General features: G+C 40.2%; 1 protein-coding gene and 1 non-coding gene across 2 annotated transcripts in view; both read left to right on the top strand.

Annotated features, from left to right (window-relative positions):
* Nucleotides 1–19919, top strand: part of PNPLA8 (patatin like phospholipase domain containing 8) — a 41343-nt gene extending 21424 nt beyond the window's left edge. Inside the window, exons 4-10 of the mRNA XM_049783188.1 lie at nucleotides 1631–1782; nucleotides 2276–2370; nucleotides 4600–4771; nucleotides 8295–8352; nucleotides 11587–11781; nucleotides 15755–15950; nucleotides 18348–19919. Coding sequence (XP_049639145.1) covers nucleotides 1631–1782; nucleotides 2276–2370; nucleotides 4600–4771; nucleotides 8295–8352; nucleotides 11587–11781; nucleotides 15755–15950; nucleotides 18348–18622 — 1143 coding nt within the window. The 3' untranslated portion in view covers nucleotides 18623–19919. The remainder of the gene's footprint in view (nucleotides 1–1630; nucleotides 1783–2275; nucleotides 2371–4599; nucleotides 4772–8294; nucleotides 8353–11586; nucleotides 11782–15754; nucleotides 15951–18347) is intronic.
* Nucleotides 1952–2058, top strand: LOC125997257 (U6 spliceosomal RNA). The gene has a single exon (XR_007491652.1). It is a non-coding gene; the product is annotated as a U6 spliceosomal RNA (small nuclear RNA).
* Nucleotides 19920–21639: the final 1720 nt, after the last annotated feature.

Genomic DNA, 21639 nt, shown 5'->3' with positions numbered 1-21639 from the left:
TTTTCAAAAAAGTGATTTTGATTTAGGGGGCTCATACTTGTGAGACTCAGAAGCTCTGTCATTAGGAGTCACCCCTGGTGTTGCTAGGGGGATCATACAGGGGATCAACCTGGACTCAGCCTTTTGTTAGGCAAGTGATTTACCTTCTCTACTATCTGTCTAATGCACAAATAACTTTGTTTTGGGGCCATACCAGGCAATGCTCACGATTTACTATTAGCTCTACTCTTAAGGATCACTCCTGATGAGGTTCTGGGGATCATAAATATTTTTGGGAATCAAACTGAGGTTGATCTTATATAAGACAAAAGCCCTACCAGCTATACTGTCTCTCCAGCCCCCTCCCAAAGAGCATTCTTTTTGTTTGTTTTGTTGTTATTGTTGTTGTTGGCCCTGCTCTCAGAAATCATTCTAGCAGAGTTGGAGGACCATATGGGTGCCAGGGATCAAACCCAGGTCAGTCACATACAAGGCAAACGCTCTACCCACAGTGCTATCACTCCAGACCCCTAGAACTTTGTTTTGCTTTGTTTTGTTTGGGCCACACCCAGTGATGCTCAGGGGTTATTCTGGCTATGAGCTCAGAAATCGTTCCTGGCTCAGCAGACCATATGGGACACCGGGAAGGGGGCTGGGGGGATCAAACCACGGTCTGTCCTAGCCTTACTGCTCTGTTCCACCGCTTCGGCCCTCCACCCTAGAACATTTTCATAAAATATCCACAAAAATAAGTTTCAAGGGCTGGAGAGATAGTACAGGACTTACTTTGTATGTGCCAACCAACGTGTTTTGTACAACACTGTCACGAGTGATTCCTGAGTATAAAGCTAGGAATAAGCACAGAGCATCACCAGGTATTTTCCCAACCTCCCAAATTAAATTTAAAGCATCTGTAGCAATGAGGAAGGGGAGCATTGAATTTAAAGAGGGGTGATTGTTGAAGAGTAAGCTATATCTTTTCCACTTTTGAGGAATTTGGTGATTTGAGGGTAAATCAAGGATTTTAAGATGGTATGGATCAGACAAATGGTCATAAAATAAAAGCAGAGATACTAGCTAGTAAACATTTGATCTTACAGGTTTAATGCAACAGAATTGGAGATATTTGGATAAAGAATTGTTTTTATTTTAGAAATTAAGGAATTAATTTTTGGGCTTGCCTCATACTGAATGATGCTAGGAAGCAGAAGTTGAATTTAGAACTTTATGTACAAACAAAGCATGTGATCTTTCTCTTTAACCCCAGGGTCCCAAGACAGGCATTTTATTTTATTTACTTGTTGTTTGTTTGGGGGCCACACCTGGCAACACACAGGGGTTACTCCTGGCTCTGCTCTCAGAAATCACTGAGCAAGCTTGGGGGACCATATGGGATGCCTGAGATGGAACCCTGGGTCAGCCCAGGGTTGGCTGCATGCAAGGCAAATGCTCTACCCACTGTGCTATGTCTCAGGCCCAAGCATTTTAAATATTAATTAATATCACAAAATGAAACTTACCATTTAATTCTATTGCTAAAGTAATAAACACTGGCACCTTGAATGCATATTATGAGGTATGTTTGTTGATTAAAAATACATGTTCACTCTTTAACAAAAGCATAAAGATGGTCTTTTTTTTCTGAAAACAGGAAAAAATTATTCCGTATTTATTACGATTGAGACAAATTAGAGATGAAACTCTTCAGGCTGCAGTTAGAGAAATTTTGGCCTTAATTGGCTATGTGGATCCAGTGAAAGGAAGAGGAATACGAATTCTAACAATTGATGGTGGAGGAACAAGGTAAGGCTGGAGTGTGGGTTGTTTGTAACTATAGATTCAGCACTGGGAATATTTTTTGTTTGTTTTTCGGCCACACCCAGCAGTTTTCAGGGTTTACTCCTGGTTCTGCACTCACCTGGGGATCTTAGGTGATGACAGGGGTCAATTGTGCCCTTAAGAATGGGCGATAGTGCTCGCTTCGGCAGCACATATACTAAAATTGGAACGATACAGAGAAGATTAGCGTGGCCCCTGCGCAAGGATGACACGCAAATTCGTGAAGCGTTCCATATTTAAAAAAAAAAAAAAAAAGAATGGGCGATAATGCATGCCAACACAAGTGAAATAACAACGTTGCAACACTGAAACTTAGAAGTTATAAGCCAATGCTACCTCAGGTTAAAAAAAATCGATGTACCTTGTATTCCTATGTAAGAGATTTCTAATCTAGGTTCTTAATAATAGACTTTTCCGTGAAGCAGGATTTCTCATTTGCCATTAATATTCACTGCAGGGGTTTGGTCGCTCTTCAGACGCTGCGGAAATTAGTTGAACTTACTCAGAAGCCGGTTCATCAGCTCTTTGACTACATTTGTGGTGTAAGCACAGGTAATTATATGGAAACAGGGAGTCTGGGCAGTGCCGATGGAAGGGAACAGTGAGCACATAGCTTAAAGCGTGGTTCTCTGATATCTTTTAATGATGAATGGTCCTTTGGGTTGCTTAATAAACTTAAAAAAGTTTATGGGGGGCCAGAGAAATAGCACGGAGGTAGGGCATTTCCTTGCATGCGGAAGGATGGTGGCTCAAATCCCGGCATCCCATATGGTCCTCCAAATCTGCCAGGAGTGATTTCTGAGCATTAGAGCGAGGAGTAACCCCTGAGCAAGCGCTGCCGGGCGTGACTCAAAACAAAACAAAACAAAACAAAAAAGTTTATTGGGGAGATGAAGTGATTGCACAGCAGTAAGGCATTTGCCTAGCACGCTGCCAACCTGGAACAGACCTGGGTTTGATCTCAGGCATCCCATATGATCCTCCGAGCCTGCCAGGAATGATTTCTGAGTGCAGACAGGAGTAACCCTGAGCACCACAGGGTGTGGCCCAAAAACAAACAAAAAAAGTGTTTATTGGATATATAAGTTAAATATTAGCAGTAGTTTTTTTTCCTCTTGGCGGCTGGTATCCATGTGTTCAAGCAGTGCCTCGGGAGTCAGGGACGACTCTGGGCATTACCTGACCCAGCTGTATGGGCCTTCGTTTAGAATGCTCAGCCTGGCAGTAGAGTTCCGCCTGGTGACTGGTAGCGCTGAGGGCCACCAGTGATACTTGAGGCTACAAGGCCACACTTGAGGGTACTTATGGGCCACCAGGGCTACACCCCTCAGTGTTGGACCAATAGTGCCTAGAACAGAATTGAGTACATAGCATATCCAGGGCCTATGTTAGTCTTTTGTAAGGCGAGCACATTACCTGCTGGTCCTATCTCTTTTGGCTCCTGTCCTATCTTTTTACCAGAATGTGGCATTCCTTTATAGAAAATGTAACACAAAATATTTAAAATCCATTATTATGGTGATTCCTTTGTTGTTGTTCTTGTTTTTTCTTTATTTCCTCCAGTCGCAGAATAAGCAATGTTTGAATGTTTTTGCAGTCTCACCCAACTGTCTTCATCAACCCAAACTTTCTCCTTCCCTCATCTTTAGTTTGCTATTGACCATTTGGGTACACTAGATGGCAGTGTGTCCTACCAATTGTAGCTGGGATATGCAATAAGCTATTTCAAATGATAAACCGAAAACTTCTTTAATTATACTAGTTTCAAAGACCCACTTGAATGAATAATTACTTTAATAAATTAATAAACTACCAGATATACTGTGTTTTCTAATTTCTAGACTATGTTAGAAGAAAGGGACATAGTCTACAGTAATACTTTAATTATGTATTGCTTATGTAAAGCAGCATATATATATTTTAAATTATCATCATTGATTAGCACTTAATCCTCATTGAAGCCTACTAAGATCCTTTATATCTGTCATCTCAGTGTCAGAAACTTCCAAATTTTAGTCATTGCTAATATCTTTATTTTATAGATCAGAAAATGGGACTCTTGAGAGGTTGTGTGTGTCCCAAGTGAAACAGTAAAGCATTAAAATAATTTTTTGTTTTGGGTTGGTCCACACCTGTTGGTTCTTAGAAACTCTTCAAACTCTGGGTTGTTCCTGAATTTCCGGTAGGTGCTCAGGGGACCATATGGAGCCAGGGATTGAGCGTGGGCCTCTCTGCATACAAGGAGGCATACATAGCATGCTTTCTAGCCCACTGAATTGTCTTTCAGACTGCTTCCAAGGCAAAATCTTTTTTTGGGGGGAGGGGGTTTGGTTTTTGGGTCATACCCGGCAGTGCTCAGGGGTTACTACTGGCTCTACGCTCAGAAATCACTCCTGGCGTGGGGACCATATGGGATGTCAGGATTCAAACCACTGTACTGCATGCAAGGCAAATGCCCTACCTCCATGCTATCTCTCCGGCCCCCTTTTTTTGTTTTGTTTTTGTCAGGTTTTTTTGTTTTTGTTTTTTGAGGGCTACACCCATTTGACGCTCAGAGGTTACTTCTGGCTGTGTGCTCAGAAATAGCTCCTAGCTTGGGGGACCATATGGGACACTGGGGGATCAAACTATGGTCCATCCTAGGCTAGCACCAGCAAGGCAGGCACATTTCCGCTTTGTGCCATGGCTTCAGTCCCTCCTAGGCAAAAATCTTAACTAAATCTGTGACTTAGGGGATCTTCTAAATAAGCATTGGTAAGAGCAACGAATTCTTTCTTTCAGGTGCCATATTAGCATTCATGCTGGGATTGTTTCATATGCCCTTGGATCAATGTGAAGAACTATATCGAAAATTAGGATCAGATGTGTTTTCACAGAATGTCATTGTTGGAACAGTCAAAATGAGTTGGAGCCATGCATTTTATGACAGTCAAACATGGGAAAATATTCTTAAGTAAGTTACAATTACTCTTTTAAAAATGTCCAGATTTATATAGGTACTATGTATATGAATGCATTTCAAGGGCTGGAGAGATACCATGGAGGTAAGGCATTTGCCTTGCATGTGGAAGGATGGTGGTTCGAATCCCGGCACCCTATATGGTCCCCCGAGCCTGCCAGGAGCGATTTCTGAGCATAGAGCCAGGAGTAATCCCTGAGTGCTGCCGGGTGTGACCAAAAACCAAAAATAGAATGCATTTCACAAGATAACGGTACCTTATTTTCTTAATTTTTGTGATATAAAAATTAGAAACAACATAAGTGTCATTAATTCTATGATCATGTTTATGAACAATACTCTAGTAGAAAGATTTATATTTATGGCTACATTTCAGAGTTTTTGTTTTGTTTTTTTTTTTTTTTTTTTGGTTTTTGGGCCACACCCGGTAACGCTCAGGGGTTACTCCTGGCTATGTGCTCAGAAGTTGCTCCTGGCATGGGGGACCATATGGGACACCGGGGGATCGAACCGTGGTCCGTCCAAGGCTAGCGCAGGCAAGGCAGGCACACCTTACCTTTAGCGCCACTGCCCGGCCCCTTGTTTTTGTTTTGTTTTGGGGATCCTTCTGATAATGATCAAGTTTAATCCTGACTTTGCACTCAGAAATCACTCCTGGCCATGCTCAGGGGACCATATGAAATGCTGAGGATCTAACTTGTGTTATCATCATCATACCCTCTCTGTACTATACTCCAGATTACATTTCAGAATCTTATCTGTTGTTCATCAGGGCATAATATGTCTTTAAAAAATATGGGGCCGGAGAGATAGCATGGAGGTAAGGCATTTACCTTTCATGCAAAAGGTCATCGGTTTGAATCCCGGCGTTCCATATGGTCCCCCGTGCCTGCCAGGAGCAATTTCTGAGCCTGGAGCCAGGAAAAACCCCTGAGCACTGCCGGGTGTGACCCCACCCCCCCAAAAAAAAAAAACACACACACACACACAAAAAAAAAAAAAGTAGATGAGGGCCGGGCGGTGGTGCTAAAGGTAAGGTGTGCCTGCCTTGCCTGCGCTAGCCTTGGACGGACCGCGGTTCGATCCCCCAGTTTCCCATATGGTCCCCCAAGCCAGGAGCAACTTCTGAGCGCATAGCCAGGAGTAACCCCTGAGCATTACCGGGTGTGGCCCAAAAACCAAAAAAATAAAAAAATAAAAAAAAGTAGATGAAAAATGTAGGAGATATTTAGAAAGCAATGAAAATAGCTTGTATTCTAAACACAAAACATTTCATTGTTTTTTAGGTAGGAAAGCCTTCTAAGCAGTGCTGGAGTACCTGTTCCCTGATATACTCAAATGTCAGGAACCAGGGAGATGGTGTTGCTCCCACTCCTTGATGCAGGGACCACCAGGGCTCAACAACCATTTAGTTCTTAAGAGGCCATGCAGTGCCATGATTGAACTGGGGTCCCACGCACCTGATCCCTGTCCCTAAATATTTTAATTTTGGGACATGGGTTTGAGGGCCACACCCTGCTGTGACTTCAGAGTATCCCAGTGCTTCTCAATTATTTTCTGTCATGCCTCCCTAGGAAGAAGAAAACATTTTTTATGCTCCCCCACACAACTATAAACAGTATCTTTATTTAAAAAAATTTTAACCTGCAAAACAAAAATATAAAATATAATTTGAGCTGATCTTTTAATCAGAGGTGATGTCTGGATTAATGGCTACAATGAGCACGTTTTGCAGTGCATCGCTTTTAGAAGTGGGGTTTGAAGCAGGACACAGCGACTCTCAGCTCCAAAGACATACAGAGACATAAACACAGGCTTAGCTTGTTATGACAGTGCTTGCTGAGGTCAAACGTGTTCACCTTTACAGAGCCTCGAATTCCCCTCTGGGAGACATGCCCCACAATTTGAGAACCACTGGAGTAACCCCTGGGAACATGCTTGGGAACCATGAGTTGTGTTAGGGCTTTGAAGGAGCATCGGTTGCATGTGAAGTAACTGCCTTCTCAACTGTCTGTCTGGTTCTTTAGAACTCCCTATTAATAGAATAGTCCAATTTTTTTTTTTTTGATTTTTGGGTCACACCTGGAGGCACTCGGGGGTTGTTACTCCTGGCTCTGCACTCAGAAGTCGCCCCCGCATGCTTGGGGACCATATGGGATGCTGGTATTCAAACCACCATCTATCCTGCATTGGCTGTATGCAAGGCAAACACCCTACTGCTGTGCAGTCGCTCAGGACCTTTTATTTGGAGGGGGGGCATACCTGGTGATGCTCAGTGTTACTCCTGGCTATACAATCAGAAATCGTTCCTGGCTTGGGGGATCATATGAGATGCTGGGGATCGAACCCAGGTCTGTCCTGATCAGCTGCATGCAAGGCAAACGCCCTACCACTGCGCTATTGCTCTGGCAGTCCAAATTTCTGTCACAATTTTTTTTTTTTTTTTTTTTTTTTGGTTTTTGGGCCACACCCGGCGGTGCTCAAGGGTTACTCCTGGCTGTCTGCTCAGAAATAGCTCCTGGCAGGCACGGGGGACCATGTGGGACACCAGGATTCGAACCAACCACCTTTGGTCCTGGATCGGCTGCTTGCAAGGCAAACGCCGCTGTGCTATCTCTCCGGGCCTTCTGTCACAATTTTTATATGTTGCAGTAATTAAAATGCCTGCTCAAGTGACTAAAACACATTTTAAAAGATGACATTGAACTCTTTGCTGATTCAAGTTGAAAATCTAGATGTCTCTTTGGGGGGACATTGAGCCACACCTGGCAGTGCCCAGAGGTTACCCTTAGATCTGTGCTCAGAAATTGCCCCTGGCATGCTTGGGGGACTTTATGGAATGCTGGGAATCAAACCTGGGTCTGTTCCTGTACAGGCACATGCAAGACAAACACCTTGCCACTATGCTATCGCTCTGGCCCCATAAAAATCTAGATGTCTTAATTTGGCTTTTCTATGAAGCTATAATTAGACCAACCGCAATTCTACAGTTTTATCCCAGAACTTCTTTATCCTGCCAGAAAGATCCTGCAAGTGTTTATTATGCCTCTGTTTTTTTATACTGTTTATGTCCTGACTTGAATATACTATCCTGTTATCTTTTGCTGGCCTTTTAAAGCTATCTCCTTTTCCAAATACTGTCTTGATTGTCACCAAAACTGCAGCAACTTTCAGTTTGGGGGGTGGGCCACATACATTGTTGCTTTAAGCTTACTCCTGGCAGGGCTCAGAGACTATATGTGGTACTGGTGACTGAATCCAGGTCAGATGTATGCAATGCCAGCACCTTAATTGCTGTATGATTGCTCTTGCCCCTTAATTTTTAAGCTTTAACCAAAGATAATATTTCATGTGCATTAATTGAATGTCTTAGAGCAGATATTTAGATTAACTTTTAGTCCCTATTAACACTTTAACAAAGAATCCTTTTATCAAACAGTGATGGGCTGGAAAATTGTGTATGTTCCTTGCTGATAAAAAAATTTTGATATAATTTATCTTTTCTCCTTTAATAAAGGGATAGAATGGGTTCCTCATTAATGATCGAAACTGCAAGAAACCCCACATGTCCCAAGGTAAGATTCTGATTTCTCAAATCTTCTATTGGGAACTGAATGTCAGGTGACATTTCAAATCTTAAAAAAGAACCTTAGCCTGGAGGTTCTTTATTAAGAGGTACCTTTTTTAAAAAAGAATATCTTAGGACCCAGAGAGATAGCACAGCGGTGTGTGCCTTGCAAGCAGCCGATCCAGGACCTAAGGTGGTTGGTTCAAATCCTGGTGTCCCATATGGTCCCCCGTGCCTGCCAGGAGCTATTTCTGAGCAGACAGCCAGGAGTAACCCCTGAGCACCGCCGGGTGTGGCCCAAAAACCAAAAACCAAAAAAAAAAAAAAAAAAAAAAAAAAAAGAATATCTTAATAGATTGTATTGATTTCTTATATAAAATCATTTTGTGAGAATATAGAATGTGATTATTAGAACTTTTCTATGACCTGGAAAAAAAAGTAGCAAAGTTAAAAAAAACATGAAAGCTAGGACAAAAAATATGGATGACTTTCAGTATCTAATTGGTTAGTCAAGTTTAATGAAATTTAGCATTTCCTAACCAACCTTTAAGAAAATATTTGACTCTTAAATATTGTTTAATATTTGCAGTTTAGTGGAAGGTAGATTCCATTAAAAGCTAAATCCAGTTTTTGAAATTGAGTTAATATTGAAATATAATACTCTAAAGTTGTGTAATTGCCTCTGCTCCACTGGATCCTTATCTTCCCTTGTAGTTAGTGTATTCCTCCTCACTCTTGGTAACCTCGCTTCTACTGTCATGGGACATTGTCTCTTTCCCTTGATTATTTCTCTTTATATCACACATAGGTGAGGTCATCTTGTCTTTGTCTTTCTCCTTCTGACTTAGTTTTGCTCAATTTTACTCCCCTCAATTCATCCATATTACAACAAAAAGCAAAATTTTATTTTCTGATTAGCATTCCACTATTATTATAAACCCCAATTTATCCATCCATCTGGTATGAGTGAGGGTTGTTTGGGTTTCAGTTCAAGGCTGTTGTAAATAGTACGGCAACAAAAGGTGTGCATGCTCCTTTTTGCATGCATGTCTTTATGTTCCAAAGCTAGAAACCTAGAAATGTAATTTTGGATCATATGGTAGTTTAAATACAGCTTTTGGAGAAGTCATTCTTTTCCAAAGGGACTGGACCAATTTACTTGTCTTCAATAGTGTATAAGGGTGATTTTTTTTTTGAATCCTAATTTTTAAAAATTAATGTCACTTGAAGAAGTCTGAATATGATTTCTTTATTTTTGTTTAAACCCAGTGATCAGATTACTACTTGAGTTCTGTGTTCCTTCATAAAACTTGTTATTAAAGAATAATTTTTTTATAAAGATTATATTTATTTTTGGATAAAAAGCTGTAATCATTTAAAAAATCCAATGTAGAGGCTGGAGTGATAGTACAGTGGGTAGGCACTTACCTTGCATGAGGCTAACCTGGATTCAAACGCCATTATCCCATATGGATCCTTGAGCATCACCAGGAATGATTTCTGAGTGTAGAGCCAGGAGGAGTAAGTAGTAAGTCATGAGTATTGCAAGATGTGGACCGCTCAAAAACAAAAAAATCAAATGCAGTTCCCTAATGCATTTCTCTTTATGCTTGCTTATTTTCCCCTTACTTGCTTATTTTTTTCATCCTTTCCTAATATCTTGATCCCATGGCAAATGTGCCAACACCATGCTAGGTTGTCTGGACAAATTTATTAGGTATAATTTCATGTACTAATTTTTAAGTGCACTAAGCAGTATCAGATAACTATAAAAAATAAGATTTCATTTTTCTTGAATTAGTGCAGTGGAGCACTAAAGCAATATTCTGCAAGCAACATGTATTTACAGGAAACTGAGGAAGGCTGCTCTAAGGAAGTGAGATTAGATCGCACTGTGAAGGCTGATGAGTTAGAGCTTGCCTAACAAAAACAGAGCCTGTATAGGAGTAGTGGAGAAATGCAGTAATTGAAAGGGGTTTCTGAAAAATACAGACTAAGGAGCCAAGCACAGTGAAATGAAACTATCCAGATTAAATCAGGTTGATCTTCGAGATCCTGATAATGACATGTCCTTAGCTCTTTTGGAGAGGTACCTAAGATGCATTCTAGCTTGCCCACCTGTATCAACTTTTTTTTTTTTTTAAGTTTTTTTTATTTTTTTTGTTTTTGTTTTTTGGGCCACACCCGGCAGTGCTCAGGGGTTACTCCTGGCTGTGTGCTCAGAAATAGCTCCTGGCAGGCACGGGGGACCATATGGGACACCGGGATCCGAACCAACCACCTTTGGTCCTGGATCGGCTGCTTGCAAGGCAAGCGCCGCTGTGCTATCTCTCTGGGCCCTGTATCAACTTTTTGTTGCTGCTCTAATTCTTATTTATTTATTGGTTTTAGGGTTCATTCCCTAGCATCTCAGATGGGACTCCTTAATCTTACCAGTAGTGAGTGATACTTGAGTACAGATTTTTTTTTTTTGGACCATACCCTTCAGGGGTTACTCCAGGCTTGGGGGACCATATGGGACAACGGGTGATGGAACCGCAGTTTGTCCTAGGTTAGCCGAGTGCAAGGCAAATACCCTACTACTTGCACCACTGCTCTAGCCACCCCCCTTTTTTTTTGGATGAGTGCAGATTTTTGAGCATCAATGGATGTGGCCCCAACATAAAATAAAATGAACTAAAATTTAAAAAAATTAGAATAGGGCCCGGAGAGATAGCATAGCGGCGTTTGCCTTGCAAGCAGCCGATCCAGGACCAAAGGTGGTTGGTTCAAATCCCGGTGTCCCATATGGTTCCCCGTGCCTACCAGGAGCTATTTCTGAGCAGACAGCCAGGAGTAACCCCTGAGCACCACCGGGGGTGACCCAAAAACAAACAAAAAAAATTAGAATAAAATTTAAGGGTTTTTTTTTGCTAAATATTTAAGTTATGGCTGTACATGTACATTGATGGGTGGAGTTGTAGATTGTTCCATTTTATAACTAAAATATCTAATATTTACAGATTCCAAATATTGTTGCTTTCAAAGGGTATTATTTATTTTTCTTTTTTTTTTTTTTGTGGTTTTTGGGTCACACCCAGCAGTGCTCAGGGCTTATTCCTGGCTCCAGGCTCAGAAATTGCTCCTGGCAGGCACGGGGGATCATATGGGACACCGGGATTTGAACTGATGACCTTCTGCATGAAAGGCAAAACGCCTTACCTCCATGCTATCTCTCCGGCCCTATTTTTCAATTCATCAGGTTGCTGCAGTAAGTACCGTGGTAAACAGAGGAATAACTCCAAAAGCTTTTGTGTTCAGAAACTATGGACATTTTCCTGGAATCAACTCTCACTATATGGGAGGCTGTCACTATAAAATGTGGCAGGCCATTAGAGCCTCATCCGCTGCTCCAGGCTACTTTGCAGAGTATGCATTGGGAAATGATCTTCACCAGGTAAGTTGGCATCACAACTTATCTTTTAAAATTTATGTCAGTAAGAAGTATACTTGGGGGGCCGGGCGGTGGCGCTGGAGGTAAGGTGCCTGCCTTGCCTGCGCTAGCCTAGGACGGACCGCGGTTCGATCCCCCGGTGTCCCATATGGTCCCCCAAGAAGCCAGGAGCAACTTCTGAGCGCATAGCCAGAAGTAACCCCTGAGCATCACAGGGTGTGGCCCAAAAACAAACAAAAAAAAAAACAAAAAAAAACAAAAAACAAGAAGTATACTTGGGTCAGAGAGATAGCATGGAGGCAAGGCATTTGCCTTGCATGCAGAAGGTTGGTGGTTCAAATCCCGGCATCCTATATGGTCTCCCGAGCCTGCCAGGAGTGATTTCTGAGCACAGAGCCAGGAGTAACCTCTGAGTGCCACCGGTTGTGACCCAAAAACCAAAATACAAATAAAATAAAGAAGTAGACTTATTAAACCTCACTGTTCAGAGAGCTAAATTAAGTAGACTTTGTTTTGTTTAAATAGCAGAACAATGAGGTAGGCAAGGTATTTTTAATCATTTTTCTGAAGTTAACAGGGTTCCTAACTTGAGAGCATGTTTTAGAAAAAAAAAATTTTTTTTTTTGGTTTTTGGGTCACACCCAGCAGTGCTCAGGGGTTACTCCTGGCTCTATGCTCAGAAATCGCTCCTTGCCGGCTCGGGGGACTATATGGGATGCCAGGATTCAAACCACCGACCTTCTGCATGTAAGGCAAACACACTACCTCCATACTATCTCTCCAGCCCCATTTTAGGAAATTTCAAATTTATATTTTATATACTGTGACTCATAATCAATGTTAATAGTTTTATTACTAGAAAATGAGGTAGTTTTAGATTGGCATGTGCTCTTACTGCTGAGCCACATTCCAAAACCCTCATCATGTACATTTTTTATTTGTTTTTATTTATTTTGGGGGTTGGTTTGGGTCACACCCAGCAGCTCTCAGTGGTTACTCCTGTCTTTAGGCTCAGAAATCACACTTGGCAGGCTCAGAGGACCATATGGGATGCTGGGATTTAAACCACCGTCCTTCTGCATGCAAGGCAAATGCCTTACTTCCATGCTATCTCTCCGGCTCCCGTTTTTATTGTTTTTATTTTCTATTTTTATTTATTTGAGCACAGAGCCGGGAGTAACCCCTGAGCGCTGCCGGGTCTGACCCCCTCAAAAAAAAGTTGTTTACAACCAAATGCATCAAGGCAATATAATCAAACAAGTACATATTCTGTCTATTAAATATGTATCAATCTCAAGTATATCTCAATAAAATTTTTATAAAGAAGGGAGAAAAGGAGTAATTATGTGTAAAAAGTATGAAAATGCCCTTTAAAAAATATATGTGGAAGTGATAGGGGGAAGCAATATATTGAAACACAACAATTTTCTAGATCATATGAGAATAATCCCTAAGCACTGTCAGATGTGGCCCCACATCAAAATAAAGTCTTTAAAAAACAACCTTAAAATGCAAAAACATTTGGAGATATCAGTTCAAAAACTTTCATCACTAATTTTTTTTTACTATTGTGAGTTAAGATATCCACAAATAGGGAAATAAGAAAAAAATTGTGACAATTAAATGACTATTAACAGAAAAAAAGTGAGCATAAATGATATTCAACTTTATAGAGCATCTAGCAATTCATTTAAAAAAACTACAGATCATCAGAAATCCATCATTAAGAGCTGCAATTCAGGTCCGAGCAATAGCACAGGGTAGGGTGTTTGCTTTGCACATGGCCGACCCAGGATGGACCCTGGTTCGATTCCTGGCATCCCATATGATCCCCAAGCCTGCCAAGAGCAATTTCTGAGCACAGCGCCAGGATAACCGGAGCGCCACTAAGTGGCCCAAAAACCAAAATAAATAAATAAAATAAAATCAGCAACTTTTTTTTTTTTTTTTAAATTTTTGGTTCACACTCTGAGACACTCAGGGTTTACTCCTGGCTCTGAATCCAGATCCTCAAATCCTGGTATTGCATATGGTCCCTCGAACCTGCCAGGAACGATTTCTGAGTGTAGAGCCAGGAGTGACCCCTGAGTGCTGCCGGGTGTGACCCAAAAACCAAAAAAAAAACAACCTGCAGTTATTTACATACAGCCTTATTGGTCTTTAAGTCCATAGAGTCATTAAATATAGTGCTGTCATGTGTTCTGCTATTTCCTCAGTCTATTTCAAAACCTGATAACCTCTTTGTCACCATAGACAGCAAGAGAGGTTTCACAGTTCTTAGGAGACCTTCTACCACATGATGAGAAATGAGGTATACCCATTCTCTCCCATGTTTTATTTTTTTTAAATTGTTACCTGTGGTCAGTCACAGACCTGCTTTCTATAGTCTAGGTTTCAGAGAGTCCCAACTGAAACACATCACAGCCATCAAGGGGCATTAGTAGAAAGAGTCAAAAGCCTAAAATTATTGTGAGCCTATGATGAAATCTGCTTCTTTTTTTTTTTTTTTTTTTTTGGTTTTGGGGTCACATCCGGCAGTGCTCAAGGGTTACTCCTGGCTATGAGCTCAGAAATTGCTCCTGGCAGGCTTTGGGGACCATATGGGATGCCGGGACTCAACCCATCATCCTTCAGCATGCAAGGCAAATGCCCTACTTCCATGCTATCTCACAGCCCCTGAAAGACATCTTTTAAAATAACAGATTGTGTGTATGTGTGTGTGTGAGAGAGAGAGAGAGACAGACAGAGAAGACAGAGAGATACAGAGGGAGAGGGAGAGAGAGAATTACAAATGTGGAAACTTAAGATATTGAGGAGTATATTAACTGCTAGCAGAGATATGTGTTTTCTACTGTATGTTAGGAATATCTCAGTTAGGTACTTTCTGGAAAAGAAAATTACTCTTGAATCTTTTTATTTTTTGGTTTTGGGCCACACCCAGAAAAACCTTAGGGGGCACTCCTGGCAGGCTCAGGGGCTATATGCCGGGAATTGAACCCCGGTTGGCCATGTGCAAGGCAAATGCCTTACTTGCTGTGCTATCTCTTGGCATCTTGAACTGTTTCTGGAGCAATGGTGGGAATTAGTTAAGTAAAGAAAGGATCTAGGGAAAGAGCATTTTGAGAGAGATGAAAACATATGCAAGGGCATGAAATTAAGAATGTAGATCATGGGGCAGGAGAGACAGTATGGAGGTAAGGCATTTGCCTTGCATGCAGAAGGACAGTAGTTCGAATCCCAGCATCCTATATGGTCCCCCCCATCCCCCCCCCCCAGCGTGCCAGGAGTGATTTCTGTGCGTAGAGCCAGGAGTAACCCCTGAGCGCTGCTGGGTGTGATCCAAAAACCAAAAGAAAAAAAAAAAGAATTTGCTCCTGGCTTGGGGACCATATGTGACACCAGGATCAAATCTCGATCCGTCCTAGGCTAGCACTTGCAAGGCAGATGCCTTACCTCTAGCACCACCGCTCTGGCCCCAAGTGTACCTATTTTTAAAGGGAATTCATTACAATAGTATGATCAACATGTGGAACTCAATCCAAGATGGCCAGAGAACTTTCATAAAAGGAAAGGAAGCCTAGGGCTGGATTGATAGTACAATGGGTAAGGTGCTTGTCTTGTGAGCAGCCAATTCAGATTTGATCCCTGGCATTCCACATGGTCCCCTGAGTCTGCCAGGAGTGATTCCTGAGTGCAGAGACAAGAGTAACTCCTGAGAATCGCCAGGTGTGACACCCCTTCACCCCAAAAAAGGGAAGCCTAAAAGAAAAAATTTAATGAGGCCAGTGAGTTTTTATGATTGTTGCAGTCTAAGATATGAAATAAACTCACTTTAAAGGAATCTCTTAAAATAGTTTGATCAACTCACTAAGTGGCTTGGTTTTCAGACTAGTTAAAAAACATTGTATGTTTATATTTGTACAATAAAGTTTCACTTTTAAGAGTTTGTGCTTATTTTTTAACTTCTATTTTACAGGATGGAGGTTTGCTTCTGAATAACCCTTCAGCATTAGCAATGCACGAATGTAAATGTCTCTGGCCTGATGTGCCATTAGAGTGCATAGTCTCCCTGGGCACTGGACGCTATGAGAGCGATGTGAGAAACAATGTGACACATACAAGCCTGAAAACCAAACTGGCCAATGTCATCAACAGTGCAACAGATACTGAAGGTTAGTCAGGTTGTTAGCTGCCTTAAGGTACTTTAACTTCCAGAATTCTGTTGTTTGCTCCAAAGTGGAAATGCTGGTTAAAGATGCTGGGAGATGCCAGAGACCCACATTACAGACTTAGGAAGCTGAGCACCTGGAAGCAAGTATTTTATTGTTTTTCTTTTGTCCTCAACTAATTCTTCCAAGTAACCCAAGACATTGGCTTTGAAATGCTGGGTCACAGCCCCATATGTGATTGTGCAACTTTCAAGTGTTTTGTATTTTAGATACATTTTGTGATGGTTTTTTATCAGTAAATGTTATGTGTTTGTGTAAGTGGAATTGTGTGAAAATTTTTCTGGCAAGGGGGTACAATAAATGGAAAGAGTTTCAAGTTTTACTCTAGAATAGGTTGTTTTCCATCTGGGGGTTAGTTGGAAAAATTCCTAATGTGGAGCAGACTCAGATTTGGTTGGAGATTCCTGAGTTACTCAAGAAACAGAAAAGAAGAGGTGTTAGGTTGGCTCAGATAAAACACATGAGATAAACTCTTAAATTTCCTCCCTACCTGAGCCATTAGAAATCGGTCACCAAAAAAAGAATGGTTTTAGACATTAAAAGACAGAGAAAAATAATCACTATAATTGCCCAACGTGGGCTATAGTACAAGAAGTTTTGGGAACTCTCAAAACTTATGACAGTCTTACAGTTTTTGTCTTTGTTTTGTTTGGAGGCCACACCATCAGTGCTCAGAGATTACTCCTGGCTCTGTGATCAGGGATCATTCCTGATAGTGTTCAGGCGACCATATGGGATACCAGGGATCAAAACTAGGTCGACCTTATGCAAAGCAAATGCCCTGTGTACTGTATTATTGTTCCAGCCCCCACATGACAGTCTTTTTGCTGTTCAGGAACAGAGTTTAGGAAGGATAAAGGAGGTCTAGAGAGATAGCAAAGCTATAGGGCATTTGCCTCGCATGCAGCCAACTGGAACGACCCGGTTTGATTGCAGACATGCCATATGTTCCCCCAGTCTGCCAGGAGTGTTTTTTAGTACAGAGCCAGGAGTAGCCCCTGACCACTTCTGGGTGTGGCACAAATCAATCAATCAATCAATATAAGTTAAAAAAAAAAGGAAAAGAACAAAATTAGACCTTAATTATAATAAGAGAACAGTGCTACATTGTCAGTATAGTTAATGATCTATACATAAAAGTCTCAAAGATTTTTGGCAAAAAATTCGCAAAAGAAAGAAGCAACCTGGGGACAGAGCAATAGCATAGTGATAGGGCCTTTGCCTTGCACACAGCTGACCCAAGATGGACCTGGATTTGATCCCCAGCATCCCATATGATCCCCTAAGCCAGGAGCGATTTCTAAGTGCATAGCCAGGAGTAAGCCCTGAACGTCACCAGGTGTGGCCCAAAAATAAACAAACAAACAAAAAAACACAAGAATAGTAAATAAAAAAGAAACTTTTTCAACAAGTGCTACTGGGACAGCCATTAGATATTCATATTTTAAAACTTTCAACTTTTTCCACAGAGACACCCCACATACACACCAAAGTTTCAATGATTATCACATTCTAAATAGGTAAAACTGAAGAAAACAAGAATAAGAGAAAACAAATTGTAGTGTATCTGTACAAATGAATATTACTCCATAATGAAAAAGAAGCTTGTTTGTTTTGGTGTCTTGGAGACACACATGGCAGTGGTCAGGGGTCTCCACCAATGCTGCTTGTAAGTCCTGGGCCTTTCAATGCACTGAGCCATTCAAGTATCTCTCTGGCCCCAAATTAGAAACATCTATTTTAATGCTATAACATGAATCTCAAAGCATTTTGCTAAGTAAAGGAAGTTAGACACAAGAAAACTAGTATATATAGGATTCTGCTTATATAGAACCCTAGAAAAAAATGACTAGAAAAGACACATGAAGGAACTTCTTTTTATATAGGGGCTACTTTCAATGATGCTTAATAGAGGTATCATCCTGTTTATGCTCAAGTTTGGTGATTCTGGGAAGTTGGTTTAGCAGTTGGGTGGTGCCCAGGGTCCATGTAGTTTGGAGGTCAAACTTGAGCTTTTCACATGCCATGCATGTGCTCTGCCACTTGAGTTGTCTTCCTAGAATATGTAAAGGAACTTTTGTGAGTGATGGGAAATCCTATGCCATGACACTTGGAGTAACAAAACAATGTGTTTTTTCAGAACTTGTCAGGTTACTTTGGGAGGTGTATTCTATTTTGTAATTCTGTTTCTTGCTATGCATTTCTTACCCCTACTATTATAGTGGTAGTGAAGAAATAGAAAGGCTTTATCATTTGACCTAAAAGACAATAATTTTAAATAAAAAAAAATGTAGAGTAACTCAAAAGTTTTCTCACCCAATCTTCTCTCTGTTTTGACAGAAGTCCACGTAATGCTTGATGGTCTGTTACCTCCTGATACCTATTTTAGATTTAATCCTGTAATGTGTGAAAATATACCTCTAGATGAGAGTCGAAATGAAAAACTGGATCAGCTGCAATTGGAAGGGTCAAAGTACATAGAAAGAAACGAAGAAAAAATGAAAAAACTTGCAAAAATATTAAGCCAAGAAAAAACAACTCTACAGAAAATAAATGATTGGATAAAACTCAAAGCTGACATGTATGAAGGTCTGCCATTTTTTTCAAAATTGTGATGAGTTTGTGTACACATTATCATAAGTGAGGTCATGGTCAGGAGGTCCACCAAATTCTGTGAGGATTTATGGTTCAGCATGATTTCCTTTGAAATGCTTTTGAATTCTGGGGAATCCTGAAACAGGCAATACTTGTTTCAGCTTGCATATCACAGAGGGAATGTTGGATTATAGAATTCATTTTGGAATTAGATTTTTATGATGTTTAATAAATACACTGCAGGAATCATCATTGTATTAGTTGGTTTTAGTAGATATTGATAGTTTGATGTTTGAAAATATACTAATATTTGTGCCAAATAAGAACTGAGAATATCACATACTTTGTATTTTTGCTTTAATCACCACCATCATCATGTTGAAAATATTTTGTCATTGGTTTTCTTATGAAAACCCATGATTGGAAAAGTTAATTTCTTCTTCATGTAAATCATTTAATTTTTTTCACATTTTTAAATCTAAATGTTCCTTTTAACTTCTGTATCCAAACATATAGAAAAAATAGAAATTTTTTGTCAATGAACTTTCACGTTTGAAATCTGAATGAACCAATTATACTTTTCTATTAAAATCTTCTTATTGTAACATTGTTTATTCAAACAAGTAACTGTCAAACTTCATTTGCCCCTGGAATTTCAAAATAGTGTAAATTGACTTTTTAATGCTCTCATATATAATTCTGTGTTGTAAAATTAATTGAATTTACTGAGAAAATATCCTTATCATTAACAAATAAAATATTGAAATCTATTGTTAAAAGCTAATGAGTTTAAAATTGTTCACAATGTAGCTAATGTTTTCTTTGTAGAATGTTTTTTTTTTTTTTTATGCTTTCTTTATTTGATTCCCAGCATGGGGCAGGGAAGTGAAGGGAGAGAAAAAACATATCTTGTTTAACCACACTACTTTAACTTCTCTGAATTTCACAGAATCTAGTAACATATACAACTAATATGAATCAGTCTTTGTGCCAGTGTTTCTCAGCTGGGGACTATATGAATATCCAGGATAGTCAAAGGAAGCCCACAAGTGAAAAAACACATATATGGAATTGCCATATATGTGCTAGAGAATGATGATGCCAACTTGTAGGACAGACCCACAGAAACAACACAAGGTCACAGGGGCCCATAGTTGGAAAAGTCTGAGAAACACTGCTATCTGCCAACCAGATTCATCTTTGTTATGTTACCTGTTTGCTATGTAAATCCTTGTGATTTATCAGAATTATGTGTGTTGTGGAGGTGAAGTAACCATTACTTTGTGCAAATAATAAAGCCAGATCCTGTTGCATGGATTAGCTTATTGCTTCTTTGCAACATTGATTCTTGGAAGGCATTGAGGTATTAAGGGTTATAGGAGTTAAAGATGCTAATATGGGCCTTGCTGTAGAGTCATTCTGTTTATGACCTAGAGGAGGATAGATCATCTTTCAGAGCATCTCACAGAGTTTATTTGGAAAATGAATAAGACCAGTCTTAAATTTCCTTTACCCTTCTTCTGTGGAAACAAAAATAAGCATATAACAAAAGAAATAACAAGAGAATTTTCAGTCTTAGAAGTTAAATGGGGCCTGGAGAGATAGCACAGTGGCATTTGCCTTGTAAGCAGCCAATCCAGGACCAGAGGTGGTTGGTTCGAATCCCAGTGTCCCATATGGTCCCCTGTGCCTGCCAGGAGCGATTTCTGAGCAGACAGCTAGGAGTAACCCCTGAGCACCACCAGGTGTGGCCCAAAAACCAAAAAAAAAAAAAAAAAAGAAGTTAAATGATCTGTTTTCCTAAGGAGAAAAATAGGAACCAGGTAGTAAAGTGGGTAAAGTACTTCTCCCTTATACATACTGATCTTAATTTAATATTCAGCACCCCACATGGTCCTCCAAGGTCTGCCTGGGATGACCCTGAACAGAGTAAGGAAGTTAGCCCTGGACACAGGCTGGTATGGCCAAAACTGCCCTATTTCTGCCCCACCCCCTCAAAAAAAACATGCTTTTTGCTAATAGCATTTCATTTCAGGTATATCAGTATGATTCAATATATGTAAATCAGCTGATAGCGTACACCAATCAAAAAAAGGAAAGATAAAAGTAATATCCTATTTATTGCAGTGTTTGACAAGATCCTCAAAAAATAGGGATAGAAAAAAAGCATCTGAAGATCATAATGACCAGACTTACAACAAACATACAGTCAACATCATACTCTGTCAGCAAAAAACAGATAGCCTTCTTTCTGAGACCAGACACAAAGCAAAGATATTCACTTTCCCCACTAATCTGTATAGTGTTGAAAACCCTTATCACAGCAATTAAACAAGAAAGAGTCCCAGATTAGATGATAAACTTGCTATTTATAGATGACATGATTTATATACATAGAAGATTTTAAACACTGCACTGAAAGTTTCTTAGAAACATATGCCAGTACATCAAAGTAATAGGCTATAAAGTCAACAATTAAGATCTGTTGCATTTCTGTAGGCAAATAATAAAGATAAAAATTAAAAAACACATAACCCCATTTCACATAATGCCAAAACAAACATCAAATACCTAGGAATCAGCAAAGGATATAAAAGACTTACATGCTGAAAAAAAATTTTTTTTTGGTGTTTTCGGGCCACACCCATTTGGTGCTCAGGGGTTACTTCTGGCTAAGTGCTCAGAAATTGCCCCTAGCTTGGGGGGACCATATGGGACACCGGGGGATCAAACTGCAGTCCTTCCTTGGCTAGCGCTTGCAAGGCAGATACCTTACCTCTAGCACCACCTCACCGGCCCCCATGCTGAAGTTGCAATTGAAAGAAATAGAAGAGGATCTGAGGAAATGGAAATCATTCCATGCAAATGGATTGGAATAATTAACACACAAAATGACCGAAGCTGTATATAGATTATATACTGCAAATTCTATTAAAATTTCAATGCCACTCAAATATTATAGATAAATACTAAAAATTTTTGTTTTGGGGGCCATATCCAGCAGTGCTTGGGGCTTCTAATTCCCTACTTAGGACTG

This window comes from Suncus etruscus, chromosome 1 (genome assembly GCF_024139225.1).
Source record: "Suncus etruscus isolate mSunEtr1 chromosome 1, mSunEtr1.pri.cur, whole genome shotgun sequence".
NCBI lineage: Eukaryota > Metazoa > Chordata > Mammalia > Eulipotyphla > Soricidae > Suncus > Suncus etruscus.
The sequence above is the reverse complement of the archived record's forward strand: the minus strand, read 5'-3'. Positions and strand labels throughout refer to the sequence as shown.